This window comes from Rhipicephalus microplus, chromosome 7, assembly GCF_043290135.1.
Source record: "Rhipicephalus microplus isolate Deutch F79 chromosome 7, USDA_Rmic, whole genome shotgun sequence".
Taxonomy (NCBI): Eukaryota; Metazoa; Arthropoda; class Arachnida; order Ixodida; family Ixodidae; genus Rhipicephalus; species Rhipicephalus microplus.
Window position 1 is genome coordinate 35,067,520 of NC_134706.1, and position 12,650 is coordinate 35,080,169.

A 12,650-nucleotide genomic window follows, 5' to 3' on the forward strand; every position below is an offset into this window, starting at 1 on the left:
GTGTTAAAGAAAGAAACAAAGAAACCAAAGATTTAGATAGTGAGAAAAAATAATCAACAAGACAGGAGACACTAATAGCTATAACTTGATTTTGGGGGCCGACCAGACAGCTGGTTTTGCCAAACTCGATTAATTTGGTATGTCACGGATTTATCCAGATTTGAAAAATTACTTTTCGACACCCACAAAATATCGATCGTGTACGCTTCTTCTTCGGCCACCATCGCCAGCCACGCGCCCTCGCTCGAGCCACGTGCACGCGATGGTGGACGGTGACCAAAGAAGAATGCGCTGGACGGCTACGTGGCTCATCTTTTTGCTACTCTGCATGGCCGAGCCGCAAGAGCAGCCTTCAGCACCCACGGGCGGCAACGACGAGCGACCGCTACGGCAGCTGCCGCCGCCGCTTGCGCCACCGGCGCCCGTGCCGAGGCCCGACTTCTGCCAAAAGCCGTACAACCAGTCGCACATCATGTGCAAGGGTGACCCGTACCAGACGTGCATCACGTACTTCACCAACGCGTCCTTCATGAACACCAGGATCCTGTGGGCGCACAATCACTATCGCAGTCACGTGGCCCTGGGTCGCCTGGCCGACTACCCGTCGGCCAGCAACATGCTCGAGATGCGTTGGGACGACGAGCTCGCCAGGGTGGCCGAGGCCAAGGGCCGACGGTGTGCCAACCGGATGGGCCAGGTTCGGAATCCCACTGACCCGCTGTACGGGACCAACGACTTTCCCGACGTCGGCTTTAACGTGTACACCCAGTGGGGCAATACCGAGACGACGCCCATCATCTGGCGCATCGTGGTCCGAAACTGGTTCGACCAGAACATCGCCCTGCCCAGGAAGGAGCTCGTCAAGTACGAGGACGCCCTGAACACCCATGACTTCGTCCAACTGGTCGCGGCCGACACGTACGCCCTCGGCTGTAGCTACACACGGAACTTCATGCCGAACATGCGGCCTCAGCCGAATCTCTTCCTTTACGTCTGCTTCTATGGGCCAAAGGCGCCCTTGACAGGAAAGCCCGTCTACCAGCCGGCACCATTCTGCTCACTGTGTCCGGAAGACACGACGTGCGACGTGTCCACCGGACTTCGCGTGCTCAGGGGTAAGAAGCCCGGTCCTGCCAGGCCTACGCCTGATCACTCAGGCGAGCGCCCGCCCGACCTCAGGAATGGCAGCGACTCCTACTACGACGCAGCTGTCGCCGTCGCCGAGATGTCTTTACTCGTCGCTGCAGCCATAGTCATCCACAGATGGCGCCAGGGCGTCGACTAAAGTGGTTACAATGTAGAGCTGATGTATAGGGCTGCGTATGGTTTTCACATGCACCCACTCTAGACTGAAGGACGGCACGACCAATGTTCGTCATCTGGTGAGATTGTCGAACTGGAGAATATTGCGGGAGCACAATATTATTTCTTTTATTCTCTTTCTTCACGCGTCTGTCTTCGCATGCACGTTTTTTGTATGTTTTATATTTGCTTCACGGATTTTACTCAGTATATTGCATAAATAAAGCACAATTACTGCGTCAACGGCCAGAAATGTCGCTGTGTATACTTCCAACTCACTGGAGCTGCTTAAGCTAAAGGTAATAACCGAGAAAATGCGCAAAACATCTGGGTCGTGACACATCTTAGCGGTTTCCACACCCTTCACCATGACGTCGCATATTTTGACGCAACCTTCGAGTTATTAATCGTTAAAAAGGACTCGTCGTCCACTGCGGTGATCAGAGGCTGAACGTAGCAAGATTTAGGAAGTTTTGTCTAGCTAATGGCGCCAAAGTGCTATACACTTTGTAATACCCCACTGTCACAGGTCCCGTTAATTAGGGAGGCGATCGCCGGGCTATTCATAAGGGGCGAAGTATCGGCCCCCCGAACCGCACCACGAAAGCGTGGACAATTTAGAAGTGGTCCTTTTGGCGCGCCAGCGGACGCCGGCTGTGGCCCAAAGAACAAGTCAGAGCCGAGAGTGGATAAACAAACAAAATTATATTCTCAATAATGGCGGATCGAAAACGATACACAAGTATGCACACTCTACAATAGTTGAGTACAATATGTCACCAATCAAAGAACGTACTACACAGTACAATCAGCCACACTCGAAACAACAGACACAGGCAACAATACGCACTACAATGCAGTCGCATGCATTGAACAACCAAGACACTTAAAGACTAAAGAGAAAACTTATTCAGTCCAAAGTCCTTGGAACAAAAGTCTGAATGATACTCTTCCGAGAATCACTCACTCAAAGTCCAGCGTTGTTGTCATTCCGCTGCCCCCGAAGTTTCTCTTCCAGGAAACCTCGCCGAAGTTTCTCTTCCAGGAAACTTCGCGTCTTCAAATGGCCACTCTCCAAGCTTCAAACTTCTTCGCCGGAAACACGTCGGCTTCACACACGCAGCTGTTGCCACGCGTCTTCGCTCGATAGCGGTAAACACACACACTTTTGCTTGTAGCTCGAGTCGTCACCCCTCAGGTGGAAATCATCTTCTCCTGCTTTGTCTCTACGGACAAAACCTTCGCCGACTACACGGCGGAATACCCTACGCGCTCTGGCGCTAACTTCCGTCTTCTCCTCCTGACCTCCCATCTCCGCTGCTCGGTTAAATACCTTCCACGCGCGATTCCAGAAAATTCTCATCATTTCGTCGGCGCGATGTGCAGCGAAGGCTGGGGGAAAGCGCGAGATGGTACGAGGGCCGTCCGCGACGGATGACTCAACCCGGCATCACCACGCCCCTTTCCATCTAGAATCTTCTAGGGCCTGCTCAGCCGCCGACGCGAGGAGGCCCGTCGGCGAATCCAAGCTTCCGAGGGGAGAGGACGCGCGCCCGGGGAGTCTTTGGATGCTTGTTTTCTTTTCTTTTTTTTATCGTTGACCTCTCGGCGCTTCGTCGCGAGAATTTGGCGGCGCGCCCTTTTTTAAGCGCTCGTTTTGTGACACTGCCCCCCACTTTAAGAATATTATCTCATAATATTCAAAACCACACAAACGTGCGCGAACAGTCCCCACACTCTCAAAGACTGTAACATAGTCTGTCGCTCATGACACGTCACATTCACAATAGATCACTCAATACAATTGTACATTGTAATTCAGTCTCACAACACATGAAATATAACCGCGGGTACATGGGTACAACACTCCATCAAATATTCCAAACAATACAAACGTACAAAGTTCTCTCAATACAACAATTGTACAATAACATCACCGTAACAAACATTTTGATTCACTCGACATACAGTTGTGACACAGGATACAACCCCATTAACTTAACATAAAACACTGTCAAACACATTCCGAATCGACCTCGACACCTATCCTGTGCATTTCGAGTGGTGCTTGCGCCCGTTCTTGCGGTGCTCTCTCTATCTCTTCTTATTGTTTTTCCTCGTTTTGTTCCGGCGAGCTCCTTCCAACGACGGTATCTGAGGCGGCGTCTCAGCCATTGTTGTCACTTCCGACATTGTTATCGGGTCATGACGCTCAACTGATCCTGCCCGGTTATTCTCCCGCTTGTTCACGTAACGACATTGGGCCTGGCTGGCCGACTCCGTCATCTTTACACTGTCGGCCGGTTGAGGTCATGCCGACGTAAGTCCAGCTGCCCAGCACGTGAACTCATTCAACACGATCATCTTCTCATTCACTGTCTCTTGCACCGCGGCTTCACCTTGGGCTCGAGAGGAATCCTTCACTGGATTTTTCTCCGCTGTATCTCGCGGTCCGTGTGTCGGCGGGGGCTCCATCTTCGGGTCTTCCCCCAAACATTCTGGATGATTCGGCCCTCGCGCCCCGTCGATGTTTCCGATGACGAGGTCGTACAGGGGGGTCGTCATGCATAGAGCGGTAACCTTCCCACTGAAGTACGGGGTTTCAACCTCAATCTCTGCTTCGGGAAGCATCCGAACCGTACTGTCAATTAGACAAACCGGTTTCGTTCTGCCTGTCAACTCACTTTCCCGTACCAAATTTCTCCGCACGATAACCGTGGAGCTACCGGTGTCTCTTAGAACCATAATCTTCTTGCCCGCAACTTTTCCAGGCAGCGTTGGCATTCCCTTCGTAACACCGGTTGGCTGTTTTGACATTACAGCACCCACAATAAGAATTTTCTCCCCATTTTTTAACTCTACGACTCCATCGGGGGCGGTGTTATTACCGGATTTCGGTGCCGCTTGCACACAGGATACCTGGTGAGTTTGACTCACTCTGTTTCGACATGCGTCTGCTTTGTGCCCAGTCTGACCACACTTAAAACATCTTACTACCGTACGGCTCGTAAAGTTAGTACGACAGTTGCTCGCGCGATGACCCACTCGGTTACACAGAAAACATCTCGGAACACTCTCCGGTGCACGCTTCTTTTGTACGGGTGCCGAATTTTTCAAATCTTCGGGACACTCCTTCTTGACCTTGGCCAAATTAGTTCCACCTTGCGCTTCCAAGAATTGATCAGCCAATTAAAGCATTCCTTCAAGTGACCCAGTCTTCCTCTCTTTCAAGTACAGCGACAGGCTTGGGTGGCAACTAGTAAGAAATTGTTATCTAATTAGGAGCTTTCTAAGCTAATCGTACTCCTGCTCTGTCCCTGAAAGTTCAATCCATCTGTCGAAATAATGGCTAAGTCGGGCGGCGTACTGCGTAGCCGTCTCACCATCAGCTGGCTTTCCTGTCCGAAATCTGTCCCGGAATCCTTCAACAGTAAATCTAAATCGCTTCAGTAAAGCAGCTTTCACCTTTGCATAGTTGGCTGCATCAGTCGTCGTCAGCCTACCGTACACACTGAGCACTTCACCACTCAAGCAAGTACTCAAAGCAGTTGCCCATTGATGTTCCGGCGAATTCTGGCTCCTTGCAATCGTCTCAAATCTGTGAAGGTACGCGTCAAGGTCGTCCTTCCTTTCATCAAACGCTGGGAGCAGCTTGCTTGGGGTCAAGCGGAAGCCGTGGTCCTCCCGTTTGCTGCTTTCAACTCTAGCTTGGACGGGAGTTTCACTTCGCTGTTGCAAACGGAGCCGCTCGAGTTCCATCGCGTGCTGCCGCTGCCGTTCCCTTTCCTCTCTTTCTTCTTTCAGCTGTCGCTCCTTTGCCTCTCTTTTTTCTTTCTCTCTCTCAGCTGCCAACCTCTCTCTCTCCACCGCCTCTTTCTCCTTCTGGCTTACCCACTTCCGTAGTTCGGCGCCTTAAAGACCCATCTTCTCACCAAGAGCTACTAACTTTTCGAGATCCATTGTGTCTCGCAAATGCAGTCTTGCCGCGTGTAAAAAGTATCTGCCTAAATTAGTCTATCGGAACACTCCCCTGCACTCGTTAACGAGAACACTGAACAACACACAAAATTGTTCTGATAACACTATACACAACTCGAGGCTCTTTCTCACTACTTTGGACACACTGTGCACCAAAAGGTCCTGTCGCGGACGCCAGATTAATTGTCAGTGGTCCTCTGTCGCTATTTTGCGAAATAAGAGGTGAGAGGGCAATACGTACGTGGGTATGAGCCGTGTACAGTCTCAACCGAGATTAGCTCGCGTAACCGCGCCCTTTGAGTAAAGTTCGCAGGTGCAGCCCAAGCGACGCAACTCCCCATTACGGTCTTCGTGTTGTCTGGAGTACATGTCGGGTTGACATTGTTTTTCGTCGTGTGGCGAAATCGCATCCGAGAGGTCACATAGAAGCGAGCACTCGTTTACAACTGCTCGGCCAGATGGCGCTACTTAGAAGAAAACCGTTTGCTATTTCAACGACAACCAATTTTAGATAATAATAGTGACAGTTAATTGGCCTCTCACGCTCTCTCGAGCGACGGCCATCTCGTTTTATCTCTGCTCAACTCGCGTCCGTTTTCAGCCTTTCCAACCTTTCACTCGCCCGTATGGAACATATGACACGTGGAACAATCTTGTCTATATCGGGACTTTATACAAAACAGGACGACGAAAGAGGATTGGCCTAATTGTTATCCCTATGAAGTGTCACACGCCTGTAAGTAACGTGAGCGTTAATCACATGGTGGAGTGGACATATCAGTGAGCGTGTTTACTTCTCGTCACTTTTTAGTCCGTCGTCTGCTTTGTGCGAGAACAAACGCTGGAAGTTGTCATGATGGTGACATGGAAATTTTCGGCAAAAATGTCTTTTTTTTTCTTTCCTAGTGCGCCCTGCAAGGTATCTACACTTACGGATCACCACAAGGCACTGTCAGCGCCCTCGGACCTCTCCTGTCCCTCATTGCCAGCCGCCTTTCGATCCCCGGTGAGCTTATTGTGAGATCTCTTAATTTTTTTCCTATAGATCTCATTTTAACAATTTATATCAGACTCCCGACTATGGTAGTTACATTGGCAGTATATGGACAGTGTTCCATAAAAACAAAAAAATTGGTGGCAACCATAATCCTTGACTTTAATGTCCGGTAGTGGCTCTCGCACCACGGCCTTTGTGTTATCTGGCGTACGTGTTGGCTTGACATTGTTTTTCGTCCTGTGGCAAAATCGCATTCGAGAGCCTACATAAAAACAAGCACTCGTTTACAACTCCTCGGCGAGATGGCACTACTTACAAGAAAACCATTTGCTATTTCAACGACAATAAATTTTCATTAGTAATACTGACAGTTCATTTGCCATTATATTAGGCAAACTTGTGCTCCGTTATCATACCTGTATCCGACATGCAGTATAAAAACTCCTGCCAGACCAGTCAATTTAGTCCCAGTTATATTTCCTCAGAACATGACCTTTTCAATGTTTGGAAAACCGGAAGTGGTAATCAACCGGGAGTGCTCGGAAGAGAAACGAGAGTGCCACTTGTAGCTCAAGCCAACAAAAAACGCGTCAATGTGTTTTCAGCGTAGCGCCTGTCCTGCACTCCAACCACGCGATGATATACCATGTTACATATGTGACTAGTTAGTGGCGCCACCTACGCTATTAGTAATTTGAAATAAAGAGCAGTAAGGCCGAGGCGGGCCCTCGGTAGTTCACCGCCAGCAAGAACAGCATCGTGCTTCGTGTATCGCCGCCTATGCGCCGAGAAAAAAAAATGAGATTTTGTGTGGCTCAACTTGATTTCTTTTTTTTTGTTGTTTGTTCCCGAATCCTTCAGGTGTCAATCTTCCCGCCACAAGCAACACCACTAACTTCTTCACCATGAATGACACCTGCCAAGGTCCAATAACCATCCAGCTGCCAGGTCTTCAAAACGCCACCAGCGTAAGTAGTATCAAAAATATTTTGCTCAAGTCTCGCCAGTTAATCTAGACTGAACAATCGATGGTGACGGCCGTTTCAGGCCAGGAATTTTCATTCTGGTCAGAGAACGTTGTTGCATGTTTTTCTTTAAACTAAACTCTCGAAACAGCAATGGTGCAAGCATTTGCAGGCTTCAGGACTAAGTTAGGTCGTCAGGACTCAGTTGTTTTGAAATGCCAGAAATGGCTGTTTGAGTCAAGCAACTCTCTAAAGTACAGAGAAACTGAGCAAACGTCTCATTTGTCAGTGTGGAAATCCTGAAAACATCAATATCATAGCGCCTTCCAATGCGCGTAACGATGGTATTAACTCTTCCCTCGTTGGTTTATCAAAGGCCATCGCCATTGATATATTGCTCTTAATAAGACATATTCTTGGAATTTCACCGCATGCCACTCCGCGAGTTGCATACAGCACCCGCTGACTACACACTTGTAGTTCGATCTGGTTTGAACGTTCGCGAGCATGAATCACAAGCTCTTTGCAAGCTCTGCCACCAGGGGTCTGGAAATAGTGAAAGCTTCGTCACGCACGCCAGACGACCTAAAGGCACATACGACGAGTCTTTAGTGCTCCTGTCACATTGGTCTTTCCCTACGAGGAGACCCACGTGGTCTCGGAGTAGCGAGACCATGACTTAAAGGCACATACGACAAGTCTTTAGTGCTCGTGTCACATTGGTCTTTCCCTACGAGGAGACCCACGTGGTCTCCGAGTAGCGAGACCACGGCATAAAGGCACATACGACGAGTCTTTAGTGCTCCTGTCACGTTGGTCTTTCCCTACGAGGAGACCCACGTGGTTTCCGAGAAACGAGGCCGTGCAAAAGTGACGTTGGGCTTGTTGGTACTGCATAACGGAAGGAAAATAACAGCGCTTAAGAGACGAGCACAGAGAACAACGACAGTGCACCGTCTGTCATTCTTTCTTGTCCTCATCTCCTATAAGCGCTGTATTATATTTTTCCTTTCGTAAGTGAGACCATCCCACGCCGCATCCGTATAAACAATGTGTGGATGCATGAGGCGTGCGATAGCTTCGTGAAATGCAACTGATTGCTATGCAGATCGACTCTTCTGGATAAATAAATTAGTTGCTACCGGGGGTAAAAGGTAAGCGGGTCGCATTCGCTCCGGCCACTCGCGGCACCCCAGAATATCCCTCACGCAACCCCTACAGGTTTTGCTTAAACAAATTTGAGAACCCACGGTGTAGAGTATAGTGACGACGCCATTTTCAAACATAAAAACAATAACTTGGACCCCGGGACACGAGAGTGTTACTGGGAACCCCCCATGCAGATGAGGCGGCTCGAGGTCTTACTAATTACCGAGCTGCCAATGCCAACACCGTGGAGGACCCTACACACCTATCGCTCCGAGTTGCGAATTGAGCCTGCGATATTACAGAGATTGGCGGAGACTTTACCCCGCACCACACAAAAACCTTTCGGCCATGGACTCTGCGACGTTACGCCGACTCCGAACGAACACATATATAAACATTCACAGATCACACACGTCGGCGTGCTTCCACGCCCCAGGACATACAAAGACATCTGCCTGTGGTCTGGAAGCGCACCGACGCTCCACCACATCACGGGATCGCACGGCACGCATCGAAGAGCAGGAAGAGAATAACAGAAGAAAGAGGTGGGAGGCAACGCTGTCCAGCTGACCAGCTGGACAGCATTGAGCGCACCCGAGTCATTGTCGAGGCCGCGCAGATGGCACGCAACAGGTGCCTTGTATTACCAAGCCCTCCGTGGCTCTGTCCGAGACGGAACTCAGGTACCTCGAAGGTATCGGTGCGCGCAAGTAGTTATATTATCTTTACTTTTCTGTTTCGTTTTCATATAAATTTTTCTTGGCCGTTTTTCTGTGCTTTTGTTTTTGTCGTTGTTTTCCTCTTACTCATGTTCTACTCTTTGTGCCATATGGTTTTTATCACATGGTTACTGTCTCCTCTATATATTGTCGTGCTCTGCGAAATAAACTCAGTTGGAAGTTAGCGCTCGTGTCTTTCGTGTCCTTCTTGTCTCTGCGTCGTCGTTTTGTTATCGCGCTATAACTATCGTCATGCCATACCAACTAGCCCAAGCTGCCACACTTCTATGGACAGGGCCAGCGCAGAATAACAACTAACTTATTGAGGCGACAACATTTTTTCTCACACACGCGCAACAGTCATACTTAGCCATGCATCATAAAATAATTTGGCCATAACTGACAAAAGCCTATGAATGACTGCTGCCCGTGCACTTAGCTCTTGCGCGGAAGAGGTGCCGCCCTAATAAGTCAATTGTTAATCTTCCTCAGCCCTATACACTTTTTGTTTTCGGCATCCTGTTCCTAGGCGTGACTGCTTTTAACCGTTTCCGAGACGACACCTTTTGAAGCACTACCTTCTGTTTCTTGCATAACTGTGCAGCAACAACGATTGTTTTATTCTAAACGACTAACCTTGGCTTCCTATTTCTTCCACCCAGTGCCTTGGAACTGACGCAAATGTGTGTACAGCCGGGTCTACAACCACAGTGAGTTTCGCCTGTTATAGAACAGCGAATTCTGAGAGCGACTGCTTAATTTAAGGCGTTGTTCCCTGATGATATATCCGTATACAGACATCAAAGCTGTTAAAGCAGGCTGTAAAAACTTTGGTCTGATCAAAATGGTGTGACCTCTCATTCAATCATTCTTCATTAGTTACACTGATAATTGACAGCTATTTTAAGTAAACATTGCTGCGATATTATAAGAATAATATAGCCACCAACTAAAACCAAAAGAACCACATATTTTGTTCGAGTTGTATTAAAAAAAAAACACGATGGCGTGTGTCATTTTTTTGTGCCTTCTCTTTGTTGCAGACCAGCCAAGTTACGCAGCTGGTGCAAACCTTGACTGTAAGTAGCACTTCTCTGCAAGTACAGCGTACCTTCGAAAAAATGAAAACAAAATATGCTAAATGTGGCTGCATATCGCTCCTAATATGAATCCGTTTCTGTCCTCCTTGGGGAAAGCCATTTTCAATGCATTAAAAATTGGACACTAAAGCGATGGTGAAATGTATAACTCCTCACCTACAATCGCATCTTTACTAAAGCTTCCCTACTTTTTTTAAGGTAGAAATATTAAAAATATATTCGATGCATTTCCAGGCCCCCCAATACCTGTTTTAGATTTCTTGACACCACTACCTAAAGTACAAACCAAAATCCAAGGCTGTCAGTATGCCCTCACCTTTTTACGACTGTGTGTTGCAGTGTCTCCTGCGCCAGATCCCTATGGACCAGTTCCGGCAGGTCATCATGGGCAGCGGCTGCCAGCTGCTGACGATTTTGAGCTCGCTCGCGGGCAACGCTTCATTGGGCGTCGGCCTGCAGACAGCCCTGATGTCACTCAGCACTGGTCTCCGTCTCATCGTGCCAACCTGTGAGTACGCTCTCTGGTTCAGCGGTGAACGGGTGCTGCCACGTTTGAACACGTGATCTAATGACCATCTCCTTTCCACTTCATCGCCGTCGCCGATGATCGGCCGGTTTTCTGCCTCCACTTCCGGTTTGAAGGCCAGCAAAGCGGGCGCAGCGTATAGTCCGCGCCACCCGTTTCTCTTTTTTTTCTCCCTTGGGCACTGCGCCGTGTCGCCTTGTGGCTGACAGAAATTAGGCACCTTTTTCCTTCTTCAAGAATGAGTACAACAGCCGTTGTCACCGTAGGCTGCAGGGCAACGTTCGCCACACGCCACATCGCGGCCGCGCCGCTGAGGAAAGGTCGTGGCGCTTCGGTGCAGTGGCGCCATCCTGTTTTGCATTGACAAACTAGCTGCGGAAAAAGTTCTATAAGGTACTCCATTAATGAAGGATTTCTAGTTGTCGCCAAATCCCTGGACTGAACAGTTCGGCGGGACAAAGTGAAATCAGGACGTGGAACGCAGGAATGCTCTGCGTGCGATTATACCAAACGTTCTTCATGTTCACGGCACGTAAGCCAACGGCGGAATCTATCCATGCTTCAACCCTGTGCGCTTTCACTGCAATCGCGGTCACCGCAGAACCACTGATAAGCGGGGATAACCAAGGTTGCTCTTGGAATGACGGAAGGAACGTATGCCTGGCGGGCTGTCCTGTTTCCCTCCGAATCCGCGAGATGGAGGTGCTGAGAAGTAAGGGCAATCAGGCGCGAAGAGACTTCCCGCTGAAATGTGCGAACCCGCTTAATGTCGAGCAAATTGAATACAAATCCGCCGCCACGGACCAAAAAAAAAAAAATGGTTCTTGCTCCAGATTAACATTATGTAAAGCCACATTATAGTGCTACTTAGCGGTGTAAATTTTACGCGAATGCAGTGAATCGATGCAGAAAGCGCTTACGGACCCTTTTTGCAGTCACCGCGCCGCCCTACGGAAAGGCAGCTTTATTTTGAATATTTCTATTTATCCCGACATGAAAATACACCATATATCTCACCGAATGAAAACATATATACTGACATGTGAATTGAAAATAACATAAAATTCTGTAGTATGGAGACCACTCTGCGAAATAGTACGTGTATTGGAAGGCGGACTATGAGGCTTGACGGTATACGTTCGAGGCGTTTCTCCGGATTCCACGCTGTTATCCCCGGTTCTTTTATCGGAAGCCTCAGTCTAAAAATGTAAATATTTAACATTCTATTGGGTTAATAATGTTAATTACTGCAAAATCTCGATAATAGGCAGTACATCAATCTACCAAACATACTTGAATTCATTGTAATTCACATCTATGATAGATAGATAGACAGATAGATAGATAGATAATTAGATAGATAGATATATATATAATCAGATAGATACATAATTAGATAGATAGATGATTAGATAATTACATAGATACTTAGATATTTAGATAGATAGTCAGATAATTAGATAATTAGATATATAGATAATTAGACAGATCGATAGATAATTAGATAGATAGACCATTAGATAGATTGACAGATAGATAGATAGATAGAAAGATAGATAGATAGATAAATAGATAGATAGATACAGTGACAGATAAATAGATAGATAGATAGATAGATAAATAGATTGATAGATAGATAGATAGATAGATAGATATGCCTTCGTTCTGGATGCGTTATTGTTAAGTCTACAATAAGACAATTTCGAAGGGACTCGAACAAGGACAATTATTCGCTCCAAATCTAATGAATGGTTTCTTTTTCACCTACTAGGTCCCGCCAGTGGCTGAAAAGGGGATGTTGCCCTGTCACCTACATAGCAGCAGCGAGGAATATTCCATCAAATTACGCCTACTTACAACTGCACTATCAAGGATGGGGCATTCTGAATAAACGAAACGCTCAAAATTCCATTG

The 12,650-nt window shown here is 47.8% G+C and overlaps 1 protein-coding gene across 1 annotated transcript; it reads left to right on the forward strand.

The window, feature by feature from the left end:
- Positions 1-240: 240 nt before the first annotated feature.
- On the forward strand, positions 241-1,549 carry LOC119179262 (venom allergen 5). The gene has a single exon (XM_037430332.2). It carries the CDS (start codon positions 263-265, stop codon positions 1,283-1,285), a length of 1,023 nt encoding a protein of 340 aa, XP_037286229.2. The 5' UTR covers positions 241-262; the 3' UTR covers positions 1,286-1,549.
- The last annotated feature ends 11,101 nt before the right edge of the window (positions 1,550-12,650 follow it).